General features: G+C 37.5%; 1 protein-coding gene across 6 annotated transcripts in view; it reads left to right on the top strand.

The window, feature by feature from the left end:
- Positions 1-17229, top strand: part of gulp1a (GULP PTB domain containing engulfment adaptor 1a) — a 153204-nt gene extending 135975 nt beyond the window's left edge. For 5 of the 6 annotated variants that reach the window (XM_053496818.1, XM_053496816.1, XM_053496817.1 and 2 more), the window contains 8 exons: positions 2751-2822; positions 4396-4494; positions 6058-6195; positions 7308-7424; positions 7601-7687; positions 9091-9220; positions 11466-11560; positions 16368-17229. In XM_053496818.1, the coding sequence (XP_053352793.1) occupies positions 2751-2822; positions 4396-4494; positions 6058-6195; positions 7308-7424; positions 7601-7687; positions 9091-9220; positions 11466-11560; positions 16368-16439 (810 nt within the window). In that variant the 3' untranslated portion in view covers positions 16440-17229. Of the gene's footprint in view, positions 1-2750; positions 2823-4395; positions 4495-6057; positions 6196-7307; positions 7425-7600; positions 7688-7809; positions 8035-9090; positions 9221-11465; positions 11561-16367 lie in introns of all 6 variants that reach the window. The other variant, XM_053496822.1, reaches the window with a different exon arrangement.
- Positions 17230-17475: the final 246 nt, after the last annotated feature.

The raw sequence follows: 17475 nt of genomic DNA, 5'->3' as shown, positions 1-17475 counted from the left end.
CCGCATCTTTTCCAACTGCTCGCTTACGCACCGTTAGGGGCGGCGTAACACACTCGGAGGACAGCGCTACTGTATGCGCTCCTTCTGCTTGCGTGAGCTCACAGACGCTCGTGATCGACTGTAGAGCCATGATTGATGTGAGAGCGCGAAGTGCCTCCCATCACCCCCCGTCTAGAGAGTTCAGCCAATCAGCTCTCTCTAGGTCCCCGGCTGCAAGAGGATACAGCATCACCTGGGAATCGAACTCGCGATCTCCATATGATAGGGCGAGCACTTTACCACTGCGCCACCTGGGGGCCCATAACCTTATTTTTAACTCTAAAAAAAAAAATGGATAATACTGATGCAGACGTAGTGGAACGCCGATCTAAAGAAAAATACTTACACAAAAGATATGTCAAAATTCAAAAAGGTATTTAGTTAGTTTTAGTTAGTTCAGTTACGCTGCAGGAACAGCACATTTTAATTTGGAATACCTCCGAGAAAGCTTCTAGTGTTCAATAACCACAGCACCATCAGGGAGCGAAATCCGATTTGCTGAACTCCACCTTGCTCTCATCGACAAAAGACACATTAAATAAAGTGAAAATATTTTTTTTATTCTGACGCATTATGTTGGCGCGCCTGCTTACAATAATTGTCACCTGTACAGCGTAAAACAATTACCCCCCCCCCCCCCCCCATTCTTGAATCCCATTTGCATTTCTAGTATAATACCAGGCTCTCCACTCTGAGCATGCTCTCCTCGATGGCTGCCAGTCATGCTTTCATTTCCCGAATTTGGCACCCAATTATGTTTGATGTATGAAATGGCATTTGAGATGTAAATAGAAATAATGGATGTCGTTTAGGATTACATAATTTGTATTGTGACTCATAGCAGCTCTTTCCTAATTCAATTCCTGTCGGTCCCCTCTCCAAAAACACCATGAAACACCATGTTCATCTATCTACATAAAAAAAAACTTGAGATGCTCTAAAAATATGGTCTTTTTTTTTGGTTTTTATACGTTGAAGCAGTTTTTCATACAGCCCTAATTAGACTCATCATCGTTAGACCACACAGGCCGCAGACAAAGTCTTTATGTGACTCACTCCATTAATTGGTCTGCTTTATTTTATAGTCTAAAGTTTGTCACGTACCAAAACACAAAGGAGACAAATTACAGCTGCAACCAGAAAGAGTGTGTTATAATCCACCTGTTTGAGCATCAGTGTGCTGGCTGCCTGTTTCAAATCAACCTCAGAATACATTAGACGGTTTTGCAAAGCCCTGTACGCTAAATTGGCCGTGTGTTCCAAATCCAGGTTTACAGCCATTAATCTCTGCATTTTAGAACATCCAGAGAGTGAAAATGGGGAAAAGTGAAGAAGAAATGTCTGATGTGTTTTAATTTACTTTGCATTTCGACTCATGCGTTTAGTTGTCGCCTTCAGGGCTGTGTGTGTCAAGTTTGCATGTCCTCTCTGTGATTGGTGGGTTTCCTCCAACACTCCAAAGGCATGCATTAGGATGTGAAAAAATAGAAGGTCCAAATTGCCCGTAGCGTAAGTGAGTGAGTGTGTGTGTGTGCATGCATGTGCCTCGTAATAGACTGGCACCCTGTGACCCTGTACAGAAGAAGTGCTATAGACAGTATAAAAGACAGGGAATGACTGAGAGTATAGTAGAGTATCCCTTGTAATTTAGATCTCATTTTAATATTTTGTATCAATTTAATATGTTTTTTATTTAACATGTGACCTGTATTCAATTATTAAAGTTGCCCGAAGCCATTCTGCGAAGTACGCTCATAAAAAGTGTTTTATACAGTAACTAAATGTCTGAGACATCTGGGGGAGGGATTGTGGTTTGGCGGGGATGGCAGTTAGTGTTACGCCTTCCCTGGACGCAAACGGTGGTTCAGTGCTTTTCTGAAGAGTGAATAGCAGCTCACAGTGGCCACACGAGTGAACCGTAACACCGCTCAGACAATATTCATGGTATCTAAATAAAAGAAGTTCAATTCTGTATTGTTGCAGCAACAGTATGCATACTTAATTAGTGTGGTGTAAGCATTACTTGTACTGTATTACTGTTAAACCTATTGTTTTTTTCTTCCTGTGTTCTGATTTCTGCATTATGCCGTGGTGTAATAAACAAGCTGGGAAATGGGCGTGTACAATCCCATTTATTCGAGGACAGCTTAGCGGATGGCTCAGGGGGCAGCTGAATGGGCTGGTTGGAAAGGAGCATTAGGTTATCGTAATCATCCAGCATGACCGGGAGAGACGTGAGACACTATGTTTCAAGCCTAGGACAGGCAGTGAGAAAGCTGGGAAAGGGGTTGAAGTCAAGCGTTTTGTCTAGACGGTGTTTAACACACTGTCAGCAGCACTTCTGGGGTAACTGCTCTCAGATCAGGTGCGCAGTGTGTTGCTGCACTGTAAGCAGAATGACACAGCCTTGTGCTTTGAAGTCATTATCAAAGGTCTACTTTATTTTTAATAACTTTGAAATTCTAATCGAGAGTAAAATATTAGCAGGCAGTGCTGTTCTCTCACTGTGGCATTTCCTTTATGAAATTTCCACTAAACATGAAGCTCTTCCCCGTGTCTGGTACATTATTTATTTATCAGTGGGTATCAACTGAAGTTAGAACAGTATGAAAAACATTAACATTGTTTCATATGTCTAATTCCAGCTTTACTCTTCCCCTGATGCTGCACACTTCTCACATTGTTTACTTTGGTATTTTTTTCGTCCTCAGTTTCTGGGGAACACAGAGGTCGATCAGCCCAAAGGATCCGAGGTGGTGAGAGATGCAGTACGAAAACTCAAGGTTAGTGAGTGCTTAATGACTGAGGCTGTGTGAGGACATCCTCGCGCTGACCGTGCTGCAGACACAGCCAGGAATAGCTGTCCTGAAACGTATTAACCTGAATGAATGGTGGTGCCAGCTGAGCCACCTGTTCTCTGTGTTCTCAGTGTTCTCACAAATCTCAGAGTTCCCTCAACAGCCTCGATAAATGGTGTGTAATAACTGCAGAAGTGCTTCTGTTATTTTCCCATTGTATAGAGTGGTCTGCTCTGTAAAGCTGCCTTTCAGATTATTCTACATCATGGATAAATGGATGGAAGTTACTTAACTGGATGGGAGGACACTTAGATAAATGGATGGATGGATGGATGGATACCTAGATAGATAGACGTCAATGCACGTCAATGCACTGATGGATTAGACCTTGGATAGATTATTGAATGGTTGGATGAATGGATGGATGGATGGATGGATTTCAATGCTTTAAAACCAAAGAGCCATTTAGGGTTCCAGAATGAATGCGTCTAAGGACATGAATGTATATATAAAATGGATGGATGGTAAGGTTGATGGATGTACTGCTACTGAGAAAAAGACATTGATGAGTGAATGGATGGATGCATGCCTGGAAGGATGGATAGGTTTTATGTAGAACCATTGAGTGCTCCCCCAAAATGAAGAACTTGATAACATAATTACATAATTGTTATTTCATAGTTTTGAATTCTTTCCTGTTCTACTGTAGGACATAGAAAATGTGTGACCTTCATGTCATAAAAAAATAACCAGAATAATCAAATGTTCTAAAATAGTTCTTGCGAGAACAATATTGTCAAGTGCATTACTTGCAAAACCCATCAAGCACCATGATGGAACTTACCTTTGCTGCAGAGGAGAAGGTCATTTAGAGTCCCCAGCCTCAGAAATCACCAATTACCAAACAGCACCTCAGATTAGAGCTGTTATGAAGCTTTACAGATAATAAGTAGCAGATAAATCTCAATATGAACTGTTCAAAGGAGACATTTTGGACGCCTTCAGCATTTTCTTTACAGCGTAGAAAGAAATTAAACCAGGATTGACCATGGAGTTATAAGGTGTGCAAACTTTTGACTGGTAGTGTATTTACATTTACATATTTGGCTGATGGCTTTATCCAGAGCGACTAACATATTTTTATCTTATTATACATCCGAGAAGTTGAGGGTTAAGGGCCCTGCTCAAGGGCCCAACAGGGAGAACTTGGTGGTCGTGGTCTTTGCACCTGGAACCTCTCGAACCCGCAGTCCAATGCCGTAACCACTGAACTTTTTTCCAATTGGATAAATAGATACAAAAATGAATAAATGTTTAGGTTAAATCATGGATAGACTTATTTACACTATATGGCCAAAACTATGTACAATTTGAACATCACATTCCAAATGATCCATCCAGTTCCTCATTTGCTGTTAGAATAACATCCACTCTTCGGCAAGACTTTCTGTTCGATTTCAGATCGTGCAATATCGCTGTGCACAAAGCCCGGTCCATGTAGACCTGTTGAGTCTGAACTTCTTACACTGTTCTGAACACTGTTTTGTTTTGTTTGCAGTTTCAAAGACATATCAAGAAGTCAGAGGGACAGAAGATCCCCAAAGTGGAGTTGCAAATCTCAATCTATGGAGTGAAGATACTAGATCCCAAATCAAAGGTGTGTTTATGTCACTATGTATCTGCTTTGTAATCTGTGTTTCTCTTTCTCTCTGTGTGTATATGTTTGATCTACACCCCTTCCTGGGCACGAGAGAAGTGAGCATTCGTATTGATTTTTATCTACCGTCTCACTGTGATACTTATCTGCAGGACTCATCGGAATGCAGCCTCTCCAAGAGACAGCTTTCGTTACTACCTCATCTTTTAGATTCATCTCTCTGATGTCTAAAAGAAGTTTTTTTATGTCATGTAACAGGAAGAATTGTAAAACACTGCTGAACATAGTGCAGTACCATATTAAATTCAGACACAGTTATTGTGTATATGATGTGCGATTCTTTCATCTGGATCAGTGTGCAGATGCTCAGTGTTATATCTGATACAGGAACAGCTGGTGTGTTTTCATCTTTTAATAGAATTTACGCTGTTGTTGTATTGATGTTTTTTGTCTGGTGATTCATCTTCTGCCTTCACCCCTCCTTCTTTCTAAAGCATCGCTTCCCTTCAGTACAGCTGTATGCCTCATGCTGCAGAATCCTTCCATATGTTATAGCTATAACACCGAGGAACACCCGATCAATTCAGGCATACAACAAAGAGCACACAACAAACGTGAAATAAACTTTTTTTTTTTACATTTTACCATTATACTGTATAGTATGGTAGTTTTGACAGTACTATGGTACTTATTAAATAATATAGAACTTTATAGAGCTGCACTACTGTATATGGTTCTATTATACTACATATTTTGGTACAGCGGTGCATATTTTATAATATACTTTGAATAAAATATAGTTGCAAGCAACCATGAACAGGTCCAAGCACCTGTGCCATCGCCACCGGGCGCACCACACAACCTGTGTGCCTTTTAAGGACGCCAAGACCTCTAAACAGCCCTAGACGCTGATGTCACTGAATACGGCAGAAGTTTAGGGCTTCGTCATGACTGGACGTGTCTTTCTGGCGCGCCCGGCTGGGGATGGGGCGGATGCTTGGGCCGATCATCATTGCTTGCATCGTTGCTTGAGTCTAGACCTGAGCAACCGAAACAACCCCAGATCATAACACTGCCTCCACAGGCTCATACAGTGGACACTATGCATGATGGGTGCATCGCTTCATGTGCTTCTCTTCTTACCCTGACACGGCCGTTGCTCAGGAACCTTTCCCATTGTTCCATAGTCCTATCTACAGGAGACGCTCCCTAGCAAAGTAAAGCATTTTTTTCAGATTAGTTGCTCTAACAAGTGGGTGTCTTTTCTGAAGTGTCTTTTTTTAAATTGAAGATAACTACAAACATCAAGGTGCTTTGTCACAAAAACTTGCCTTTGATGGAAAACATTTTATCTTCACCTATGTTGCTGCTTTGTGATGATGTAAATCGTTAAAAGCGCTATACAAATAAAATTGAATTGAATTGAATTGAATTGAATGTTGCCTGTTACACACTTTTTATCAATACTTTTTAATGATCTAATTCCACACATGGCATTTCAGGTGGACATTATGTTGTTATTATATTTATATTATTATTTTCATTAATAAATTCTCTTCACAGGAAGTGCAGCACAATTGCCAGTTGCACCGGATATCCTTCTGCGCAGATGATAAAACAGATAAAAGGATATTTACATTTATCTGCAAAGACTCCGAGTCTAACAAACATCTCTGCTACGTGTTCGACAGTGAAAAATGTGTAAGTTGATACGTATTTATTGTTTATTGTTCATGCAATTGCTTGAAAAGAACAGTGGCTGTATTATGATTTATGTAGAAATTGCGCAGATTGCTATCCTGACCTTAGATATAACTACAGCCTTTTAGAGAGTTTGGCACGAGTTAAACTGGAATTTATGCTTTGTGCTGTGAATTTTACTTGAATATATACAATGCATGCCATCTTGTGTTGGCTTCAAGGCAAGTCCTTTTAAGGTTGTGGTCTAGACGCTATTGACGAACAATCTGGCGACCTTAGAGGTGACCTTGGACCCTGAAGTAAAATATAAATATTGATGCAACTCAAGTCATCAACTCTGAAAACCTCCTATAGGGAGAAAAGTGTGGAAAATGAAAATAGCATGGTTATGCTGTTATATTAATAAAGTAACATACTGCTCAGAAAATTAAGGGAACATTTTTAGATATAGATACAGTGGTACCTCTGCAGGGCTCAAGGCGAAATGTTGTATTGCGAAACATTTTGCCCATAGGAAATAATGTAAATGCAGATAATCCGTTCCAGACACCCAGGAATATTACCAATATTAACCATTTCACACACTATAATTAAATATAAATTATGTTTGCATATAAAAACAATTGAAATATTTAGAAAAGAACAAAAATATGAAATAAATAGACATTAAACCTTAATTACCCTTAATTTATTATTCCTCTCGGCACCGCCTGCTTTAAAAACGAAAATGAAAGCGGCTCCATTTTATTTTTACCGACATTCTTGCTTTTTTGCAAAGAAAAAAAAAAGAAAAAAAACACACAAAAAATATTTTTTGGATGGTTAGGTGGATGGATGTAACACTTTGCCTGTCTTTCCACTAAAGCAAACAGGTTTTGGACGGCTCCCGGACATGTAAGGCTCAAGCCGGTGTGTGGTTCCACTCGGTTCGTTGCTTGTTTGCCAAAGATGTTTTATATGCCGAGGCAAATTTCTTGCAAGACTTTTATTCTTAAGGCAGGGCGTTTGTATGCCAAGGTACCACTGTATAGATATAGATATAGATAAATATAGTGGGGCATTCAAGTCAAACTGGGACTAAACATCCCTGAGTTTTCCCTGTGCTTTTTTAGGCAGAAGAGATCACTTTGACTATTGGCCAGGCGTTCGATCTGGCATACAAAAAGTTCTTGGAGTCAGGAGGGAAGGACGTGGAGACCAGGAAACAAATAGCGAGCCTGCAGAAAAGAGTAAGCTACGAGCCTTTCTGCCAAAACACATCGCAGATTTTCCTCTTTCTTCAGACACATCCACTGTAATGACACCGCTTCAGTCATCACCAAGCACCATGCTGAAAATTGCTTCCTTAAAAAAAACCCTCTTAGCATACACCTTGAGAAAATTGACTTCACTTTTCTCCAAACAGATTCAGGAGCTTGAGACTGAAAACTCGGAATTGAAAAAGCAATTGCAGACGCTGGAGGAACAACTTCTCATCGCTCAAGTTCCTCCTGTAAGGACTGCATGGAGTGTTTCTGTGTGTGTGTGTGTGTGTGTGTGTCTGTCAGTTTGGGAAAATAATAGATATTAACTGCCTCTTAAAATCTCTGAGCTGTCTGATCTGTTTTCCTGCAGTTGCTTCACATTAACTCTGCTAACGAAGCCTACATGCTGCAGAGACCCTCGTCTCTCTTCTGGTGTCACAATCTGACCTCCTTCTCCTGTCTAGAAATCTCTTCTGTCACACTAACGCCAATGAGCTCTCCCGACTCCAGCGTATCGGCTGGAGTTTTGACTCCTCCTCCTGCCAAACCTGCTCTGCCGAAGCCTCCCACCGGAGCGGGGCTGCCTCGGCCAAGAGTAATAACCAGAACAAAATCAAGGATCTTTTCTTTCTCCGACTCTATCACTGATTTTCCCTTTTCTCTTTTTTTCTACTGTCGTATCATGCATAATGTTTGTACTATAAATAGTGTTCGTGCTCTGCTATTCAAAATTCCACCTAAAAATATAGCATGCATGCACAGAGGTGGAAAAATCAAAAGGCTTGCTGTTATAAGAACGTAATCAACAATGGCATTTCAGCTTGGTATCAAGTGAAGTTGCAGTTACCACGGTTTATTATTCTCCCTGCAAGAATTTTAAGCAATTATATATATTTTTAATTGATTGAATAAACAATATGCCGTGCTTTTTTATCCTTTTATGCACCTTGTGGCTATTTTAACTTTTCCCTTCACTGGAACTAAGAGGATCAAACCTGTTCCAGCATGGCAAGGCCCCTGTGCACAAAGCACACTAAATTAAGGCATGGTGTGTAAGGTTTGCACAAGGAAAACTTGAAAACTTCCACCACAGAGCCTTTGGCACCATGAGCCAGGGGTAGCTCAGTGGTTAAGGCATTGGACTACGGTTCAGAAGATCCCAGGTTCAAACCCCACAACCACCAAGTTGCCACTGTGAGTTGCCACAAGTTGACACTTGAGCAAGGCCTTTAACCCTCAATTGCTCAGATGTATAATGAGATAAAAAAAAAAAAAAAAAGGAAGTTGCTCTGGATAAGGGCGTCTGCCAAATGCTTAGATGTAGATGTAGATAAGCATCACCCTTAGTGACCTCAGTAATGCCATTGTAGATGAATGATCTAAAAAAAAAAAAGTCTAGTGGAATGGGATGCTCAGCCTTCAGGACATCTGGGTTGTCCAAACACTTTTGGCTATATACTGTAGTACAAAACAAGTTAGCTCCTGTTATCAGATTTTAGAAGCCTTATTTCCTCTCTCTGTGAGATCGGACCGGACAGGCTGGCCTTTGCTCCCGGCGTAATGTAATTAATATGCAGGGGGGAAAAAAAACTCTGCCTCTGTTAATATACCTAGAAGTTACTGATCTTGTAACTGTTTATTTTTTTGCCAGGGCGTCAACAACTCCAGAGTTCCCACGGATATTTTTGACATGGTTCCGTTTTCTCCAGTGGCACCTCTGGTTCCTCTCCCGGCCAGTAATTCTTCACCTCCTCCACCTCCAGTGAGACCAACAGAAATCAGTCAGTTTCTTTTACAGACATCATATAACTTTAAGATTTTCCTCTATCCCAGTGGTTCTTGGCTTCAATTAAGAAAAAGGCTGATAATAGGATATTATACTTATCTGATCTAAGAAAACACCAAAATGTGCAGGACCATAGTCGAGAACCACTGCTCTACCCAGTATTGTTTTATTAATTTATCTTTTTTTTGCTCTTATAGACCGTATTGAGATGTACAGCTCTGAACAGTTAACGATAAAAACCGTAACAGAGCAGGGTTGTACTTGCGATCAGCAACTCTGTATAACCAGATGGTCTTGTTTCAGTATGAAAAACCTTATTGCTAGTGCTGAAATATATTGTAGTTAAGATTTAGTTAAGTCTAAAGGCTGTAGTGAAAGAAATTGCATTAAATTTGGCATAAAAAATCCAGGGTAATTTGCTGTCTAGGCTTCTAAAGTCAGTTTCTTTAAATCCTCATGTGTCTAATTGAATCGCATTTGTTAAGGGGATCGAGCAACCATTAAAGCATCCATCAAGATCTCAGTCGCACCAGTTGAAGACGTATTTCCATCAATTGGAGCTCTATCCGTGTTCATGGTCATGGTTGAGAAGGTTATTTTCTCCGATGTGGTCCATTAGAAGTTACTGATTAAAACTGCAGTCAGCAGATTAAAGGATTAAATCATCTCAGTAATGTATTATAGTCATAGCACAGTGCTGATTACATGGCATTAGCTTTTCATTCTTTTCTGATTGAAGGTCTGATGGTGAAGCGAAGAATAATCTGTTCTCTATATTTAGTTTAAAAGTCTAAAGTAAACGCAACACATCCAGTGAGCATAAAGGCATTTTTGATATGTTTAGTAAGCAAGAGCACAAACTTCTTATCTCACTTCCTATTTTCCAGCAGCATTTATCACGTCGTTAATGAGAAATCCAGCATAGACGCAGTGGAGACGATGGTGCGAGTGTTCAGCAGTGGTGCCGAGTTTCCCCAGAGAGGTGGCTTGTTAGGGATTTTAGAGATGACAAACATGATGACATTGACGGTGGAATTAGCATGAGAGTTGAAGCTTTGGATGTTGATCAGAGGGAACAGTGTGTACAGATGAGGAGTTGAGGAAGCTGGAAAGATTAAAGGACGGAAGCACTGATCGCTCTGTAAAGGGTCTAGGTCAGGGATTATCAACTCAGGTTCTGCAGTGTCACATAAACACACACACTGAACCTAGTAATAACAGATTAGTTGAATTAGATGTTTGTGCAGAAGAATCACCACATTGTGTTGGACACTGGCCTCCAGGAGTCAAAGAGCCCTACCGGTGCCACTATGGGGATTAATCAAACAGCATTGTGGGCAGTGGGAACTTTTAAGCTGAGAATAAAAAAAACATAGCAATGGAAGGAGCTTAAACTGAAAATTCAACCAAATTATTATTTTTTTATTAATTATAAAGGCTTTTTCTCTAAATATGAATGTTTAACTTACAAAATTATACCAATTGTATTTAATCAAACGCCATGAAACTTGAAGAAACTGAATACGACCCATCACATCAAATCAGTATTAAGTCACATTATGGGTTAAGGATATTTTCGGGGTTCTGGTTCAATAGGATTCATTTAGTTACCAAGTTTATTTTTGTATCTGTGTGGTTCCTGAGATATGGCCAGTGAGAGGTTTTAATGCGGGGCCTCAGAGAAATCCATTAAAACCCTATTTTTAGAATAATTAATGAAATATTCCCTGATGTACTGTAGTAAGAGAGAGAGAATCTCACACTCAATTTGACACCAGAATTGCCTTGCTACCCCTAAAATAACTTTACCAGCACGGATTTATAGCCTAAGAAATGCTTCTTTTTTTTTTTTTCAATCAAAACTGGAGGAACCAGGTTGGGTTGGGTTCCTTAAAGCTCTTTAAAACAATGTTTAGAATTGAAACTTTCTCAATTCTGTTAAAGGATCAGGAAGATAAGGTATTTCTCAACTGATTTTTGCTGAAATTGAAGATTCAGTACATTTTAACTCTTTCACTCTATTGGCTAAAGCGCAAAAACCTATACGACTCAGGATTTATACAAATTGACCACTATCATTATTTGTGGTCTTAAACATCAAGCTACACGAGCCCAACCTTGGTCATCTTTGGTCAGTTGGTGCTAGTGTCCAAAGTGTGACAGTCTTTTTAAGCATTAAACACTGGTATTCAACCTTCTCAGCATTGTTGATGGCATTATGTCCATATTGTCTCCTTCAGGAAGGGACCTGTTTGGTGCCGAGCCCTTCGACCCCTTCATTTGCGGCGGTGCTGACTTTCCCCCAGACGTCCAGTCGCGGCTAGATGAGATGCAGGTGACTGCATGTATCTGAATTACAGCTGAATAGTTGTACAAGGATGGGCAAATAAATAATGGGAGCAAATGGACTGCTGCATAGAGGCAGCGCGTATACGGTATGCACTGGCACGGTCACGGAGCACAGGCTCCCATCGGTCATTTCCATTCATATCAATCAAAGGAAAAGCTCTCCCAGTCTTTCTCTATAGTTGAGTCATGAATCATTATGACTTTTGCACTCTCGTTATACTTAATCAGAGCGTGTTGTCCCAGCTGCGTAGATCCTGCTTTGACCCCATTCTGATGTATGGATGTGGCCTGATCTCTGCCCTGTGTGTTGTCATTTTTTTTAATGGAGCTACTTGGCAGATGTATATGTAACCTCATATTGATTCCTCCTTCATTAGTTATATTTCTCATTGACTACTTGACATAGCCAAAACTTTTGGGTTGCCGGGTTGGAATCAATCCCTGTATTTGGGTGGCAACAAATGCTACATGTATTTACATCTGTAGAAAATAACACAACGTGGACACCTAGAAATAATTAATATAATGTATGAATTAGCTTTTTTAAAAATCATGATTCCAATCATTGGAACCATTAGTTACAAGTTCCGATATAGTATAAATGCCCTACATATGAACATTCAAGTTACAAACTTCAGAAGATACGATTGCGGAATTTGGATTCGATCACATATCCGGTTACGTGCATGCAGCGTGCATCATCTGCGAACCCAGGATGTCCAGGAGCAAGCGTGCAAGCAGCGGCGATGAAGCTGGTACTGCTGAGAAGCGCCAAGCCATAATGATGAAGACAAAAGGCAAAATAATTGGGAGAATGGAGGTGAACAGAACTAAAGGAATGCAATTTCTCATCTCATCGCCTACACTGCTCCATCCTGTATACATGGTCATGGTGGCCTGGAGTCTAGCCCAGGAGGCTTAGTTTAAGAAACCAACCTAGAAAGCTAACTAGGTTCTAACACAAGGCTGAATTCCAAATCCTTTTCTAACCCCCTAATCAAGGAAACAAGGGATTGTACATGCTAGCACACTAGCTTTATATTTAACGTTATTTAGGATTTACCCCCAAAAATCCGTAAGTTAACGGAGCTGATATTCTAAAGCAGAATAAGTAGAAATATAAACAGAATCTTAAGAGATATTTTGTATTTTTAATATAGTTCTACACCTTCTTAGGAAATCGTGTTATGCTAACAAATCAAACTTCTGCAAGTTAACAATCTTAATACTTTTTTTTTCTATTTACACACACTAGTTTTTTTCTTTTGATTAAGTTACAGAGTCCACCTCAACATTCTGAATATTAAAAATTGTTACATTGCTACTTTATCTGTGCCACAATGCATCAGGTGATCCGGTAGGTAATTAGGTAATCATCAGGTAATTTGCTATTTTTTTAAAACACACCATGAATGTAATTATCAACAGAATGTAAATATGCACACACACACACACACATATATAAATATATATATATATATATATATATATATATATATATATATATATATATATATATATATATATATATATATATCAATCAGTTGAAAATAAACACATTTGCTAAATACATTTTAATGCTGTTTTATGTAGTGTCTGTAACTTTTTTTAATTAAAATCTTTCAATGATCTTAATTGTCATTTAGATAAAACTTGGCCAATTTAGATTTCACATGAAAAGGCATAAATCTAAAAAGTGTATTATTCTAAAATGAACTTTTTATGCATTTATTTAAAAAAAAAAAAATTGTTTTACTTTTTAAGCTTTTACCAAAAAGAAAAATCTCTCTTGCAATGCACTGATGTAGCCATTTAGTGGTATATGTGTTAACAATTATTACTGGGCAGATTACAAATAACAATTTTAACCTAATAAACTATGTCTAATTTGAAGCATTTAAACAAAACCACTGTTGTTATTAATTTAGGAGAAAAATCCTTAATTTTGCACAGAATGCTTTAATTTAAGCAACAATTTTTACAGGTCATATAAATTTTGCATTATTATTTGCATAATTTGCATTTTACATTATTATTGTTTGAAGCGAGACAGTATAATGCGGAAAAATGGAGAAAAAAAAATTGGCCACATATAAAATCATCTCTCCAAAATGGCTGAAGTTATCAACTTGACATTTTTGTGGAACTTTAGAGTCATGCAGCATATTTTATCGTTGGGAAAATATTGGAATAACGTACTTTTGAATATCTGCCAATGTCATTATCTAAAGACCTCACTTTTTAAAGGTTTCTGCAAGTTTTACTCAGTTGCTGATTTAAGTATTTTTTTGTAATCAGGCGTTAGAAAACTGACAAACAGCACCCAAGTAAAGTAGACTGTATTAGTTAATCACAGAGGGAAAGTTGTGTGAAGGGAACTTGAGCTGAATGTAAGTATCACATGAATAAATCACCAGAAGAGGGCACTGTCTTACAACATTGATGTGCTTTAATCACATTTTGAAATCAACAATGGCTGATAGTGGTATTCAAATAAAAATGAATAAATAAAGTCCTATAATTTTCCCACTTACTGAACAAGCTGCTTGTAATGCTGTTGCGTTGTATAATGTCATGATGAAATCTATGCACTGCTTGTCATTTTTTTCTCTTGATTTTTTTTGACACAATATGATAGAAAGAATGAAGGACTTTACAAATGTGTTTTGGCTTTTATTTTATATTTATATATTTTATTTTTGGAGTGTCTGAAAAAAAAATACTTGGATGTCCAAGGAACAAATATTAGCAAAACGGTAAGAGCTAAAGGAGTGTCATATACTGCCTGTTGTGCTTTTTTTTTTTTTTTTTTTTAAAAAGGAAAAAAATCAGTATGCTCCATTGCAATAGATGTGTCAGTCTTTCCAGTAGCTCTATTTTTACACTGTTTTCTGTCTCTTTCTTCTTCCTGCTCACAGCGGCAGCGATGGTTTGTACTCTCTCATTTTCACGTTTAAATTCATCATTCATTCACTGGTGTCAAGCTGTCATGAACATTTTCATATAAATCATTCAAGTGTTTCATGGTCCTTCATGTTTATAAAGTTCATGCGAGTTTAAATAGTTTTTTTTTTTTCGGAAAAAGAGGGGAAGTACACACTTCCTTTCTTCTATCAAAAAGTTGGTGCTGAAAAGGTTAGACAGTGAAACACTTGAATTAAAATGTAAAGTAATTTGCTTCTGTTTTGCATTTATTTGGGGTTATATTATTTTCCGTTTTTACTTTAATTTGTTAATGTTGTTATTCTGTTATATATAGTGACACTATGACATTACATGTGTACTCGCTTAAACATAGTTAGTTTAAGTTAATATTATACTACAGTGGTATTGATTATGTCAATATTTACAATCCCTCCATGTGTACAAGTATTTTAAAAACAGAACCATCTACTCTTTAGAACTGCAAATAAAAAACAGCAAACTCTTGCAAGTGATGATATACCTGTAACAGTTAGTTTTCCTTGTATGTGTATGTGTGGTTTAAGTCAAACTGGGACTAAGTGTTCCCATAGCCGTTGTTTTTTAATATATATATATATATGAAAATCTCATAAAACAAAATGAAGAATTAATCCATTGCTGTTAATTCTGGTCAATACTGTACATACCTAAATACATAAATATATTTGCTCTGTTACCAAAAGGTTTAATCGTTAAAGTGTTATGCAAATCAGAAAAGAAATATTTTTTTGTATATCTGTTAAAAAAGTAAAAGATCATAAATTTGATCTATTTATGTTTAGGCTTAAAGTTGTGGAACATCCTTTAAACAAGTTACTTTCTGTTCTTCCTATATTATAGCGACTATAAACCAGCATTCCCCTTACCAGACCCCCCCCCCCCCCCCCCCCCCTTTTGTGTTATTTTCTCTATAAAGAAAAATAAAATAGAAAAAGCAGCTTGTCATGTTACAATGAAACCACAAAGCACAAAGCCCTGACGATATTCCTGTGACAGGAAAACCTTAGGTTACAATTTTACATCTGACAGCAACCAAGTGTAATAAAGACTCTTTTATAAATGTTTAATGTCCTTAGTGAATACTAAAGCACTATCAGCAAGTACACACATTTTAAAATTTCAATCTAGGTGTATACCGTGTAAACAGTCCTCGATGCGTGTCACTGTAAATCACTTCAGAATAAAAGCTTATTAGAAAGAGCACATTCATATAAATCTCTGATATTGTCTGCACACACTTTTGCCTCAATTTTGAATCAAATCTTTCTGACTCATCAGATTGTACTGATCCAACATCATCCTGATATATGGTATTTATAAAGGGTGACCAGAATTTGTGGTTTTTGGATATGCCAAGGTAGAACGAAAATTATCATTACTTATGTAAAGTGCACATTTGACCACTAACAGAATTTAGAAATGACGTGACTTTTTTTTTTTTTTTTTTTTGGTAGTTGGTTAAAATAAAAATAAAAAATCAGTTCATATTGCCTATTTTGTGCTAAAAAAAAAGGATACGCCACTCTATACTGTACAAATGAGTCCTATATATGTTTATTTAAAAAATATATAATAATAGCCAAAATTCTCTGAGCTTTAAAGGCTACAATAAATCTTTGTAGTAGTATAAAATAAAAATTACTATATTTCAAAATGAATTCCATATGATTTTTTTAAAAAGTTTTTTTTGTTGTTGTTTTTTTATTCATATTTTGTTCAGCTGCTTTTTAATTAAATGCAAAATATCCAAATAATTTTATTATTATTTATTAAACTGTTTTGTCATTTGTGTAGGTCTGACTTTATACTTTTTTTCTCTTTCTCCTCAGGAGGGGTTCAAAATGGGACTAACAGTAGAGGGCACTGTTTTTTCCCTTGATCCGCTCGACGGTCGCTGCTGATGCCAAGAAGACATTTCTTTTGTTACTTAACTGTTTGCCCATTTGTATTAAAGTGCCAAAATTTGGGGTCTACAGTCAAGTTGTCAGTGTTTTCACCATGAGATTTGTATGTATTTGAATTTGGTATTTGCTTTACAAAAAGAACGTATATTAAAAAAGCAGAATGGCAGATCACTATTTTTGTATGAACTGGCACTTGGTCATGGAGTTCGGTCATGGTAGCTTGTGCGTGTGTGTGTGTGTGTGTGTGTGTATGAGCACTGATTGATGCAGGTAATTTAAAACCAATGGTACAATCTGAAATGAAGATTTCATAAGGCACACCATGTTCTCTCGATGTGTTCATACAGATGTTGATGATCTCATTGTTAATTTGTTCTAACACCAAGACAAAAGTCCACTCCATGATGGCATGCAGCATTGTTTTAATTAATACACTTACAAATACTGGAATATTAAACTTACCCTTTGTTAACTATAGATTACGTTTCATTATAGTTTTTCTTTGTTACTCTCATTGAAATCATTGTAATATTTTCTTAACTGGACGTTAATATTTTTGATGGATTTTATAACTCTGTAGCTGGATGGTTTGTGTAATAATGTGTACTTGTACTGCATTTTAATTTGGTATTATTATCTATTTTAGTATATTCTCGCACCAGGAAGCACTTTGGGAAAGAAAAGAAGAATTCTGTCCATATATTGACCTAATTATTATTATAATTTTTTTTTTTACTTTGTATGCAATATTTTAGCTGTTGTAGTCATTAAAGACAGTAAAATGTGAGCTCTGGTGTTTTTGCATGATTTTTTAACGGACCATTTCGAGCACAGTTCATGAGGCAGTTAATCAGAAAGCAGATCTTTATCCAGATGTTGTGTGTGGTTGAAAGGTTTATTTTTGATGCGACATGTCAAAAATAGTTAACAAAGTTGCACAAAAATCCTGAGTTTCTGCTTTCTTGTGCTCGTTATCACAGCATTTGTAATTTGAACTTGCTTGCATCAGTCCATCTTTCATAATTGTGGAGTT

This window comes from Clarias gariepinus, chromosome 5, assembly GCF_024256425.1.
Source record: "Clarias gariepinus isolate MV-2021 ecotype Netherlands chromosome 5, CGAR_prim_01v2, whole genome shotgun sequence".
Classification (NCBI taxonomy): domain Eukaryota; kingdom Metazoa; phylum Chordata; class Actinopteri; order Siluriformes; family Clariidae; genus Clarias; species Clarias gariepinus.
Note: the sequence above shows the minus strand (reverse complement) of the source record. Positions and strands in the feature narration are given on the sequence as shown.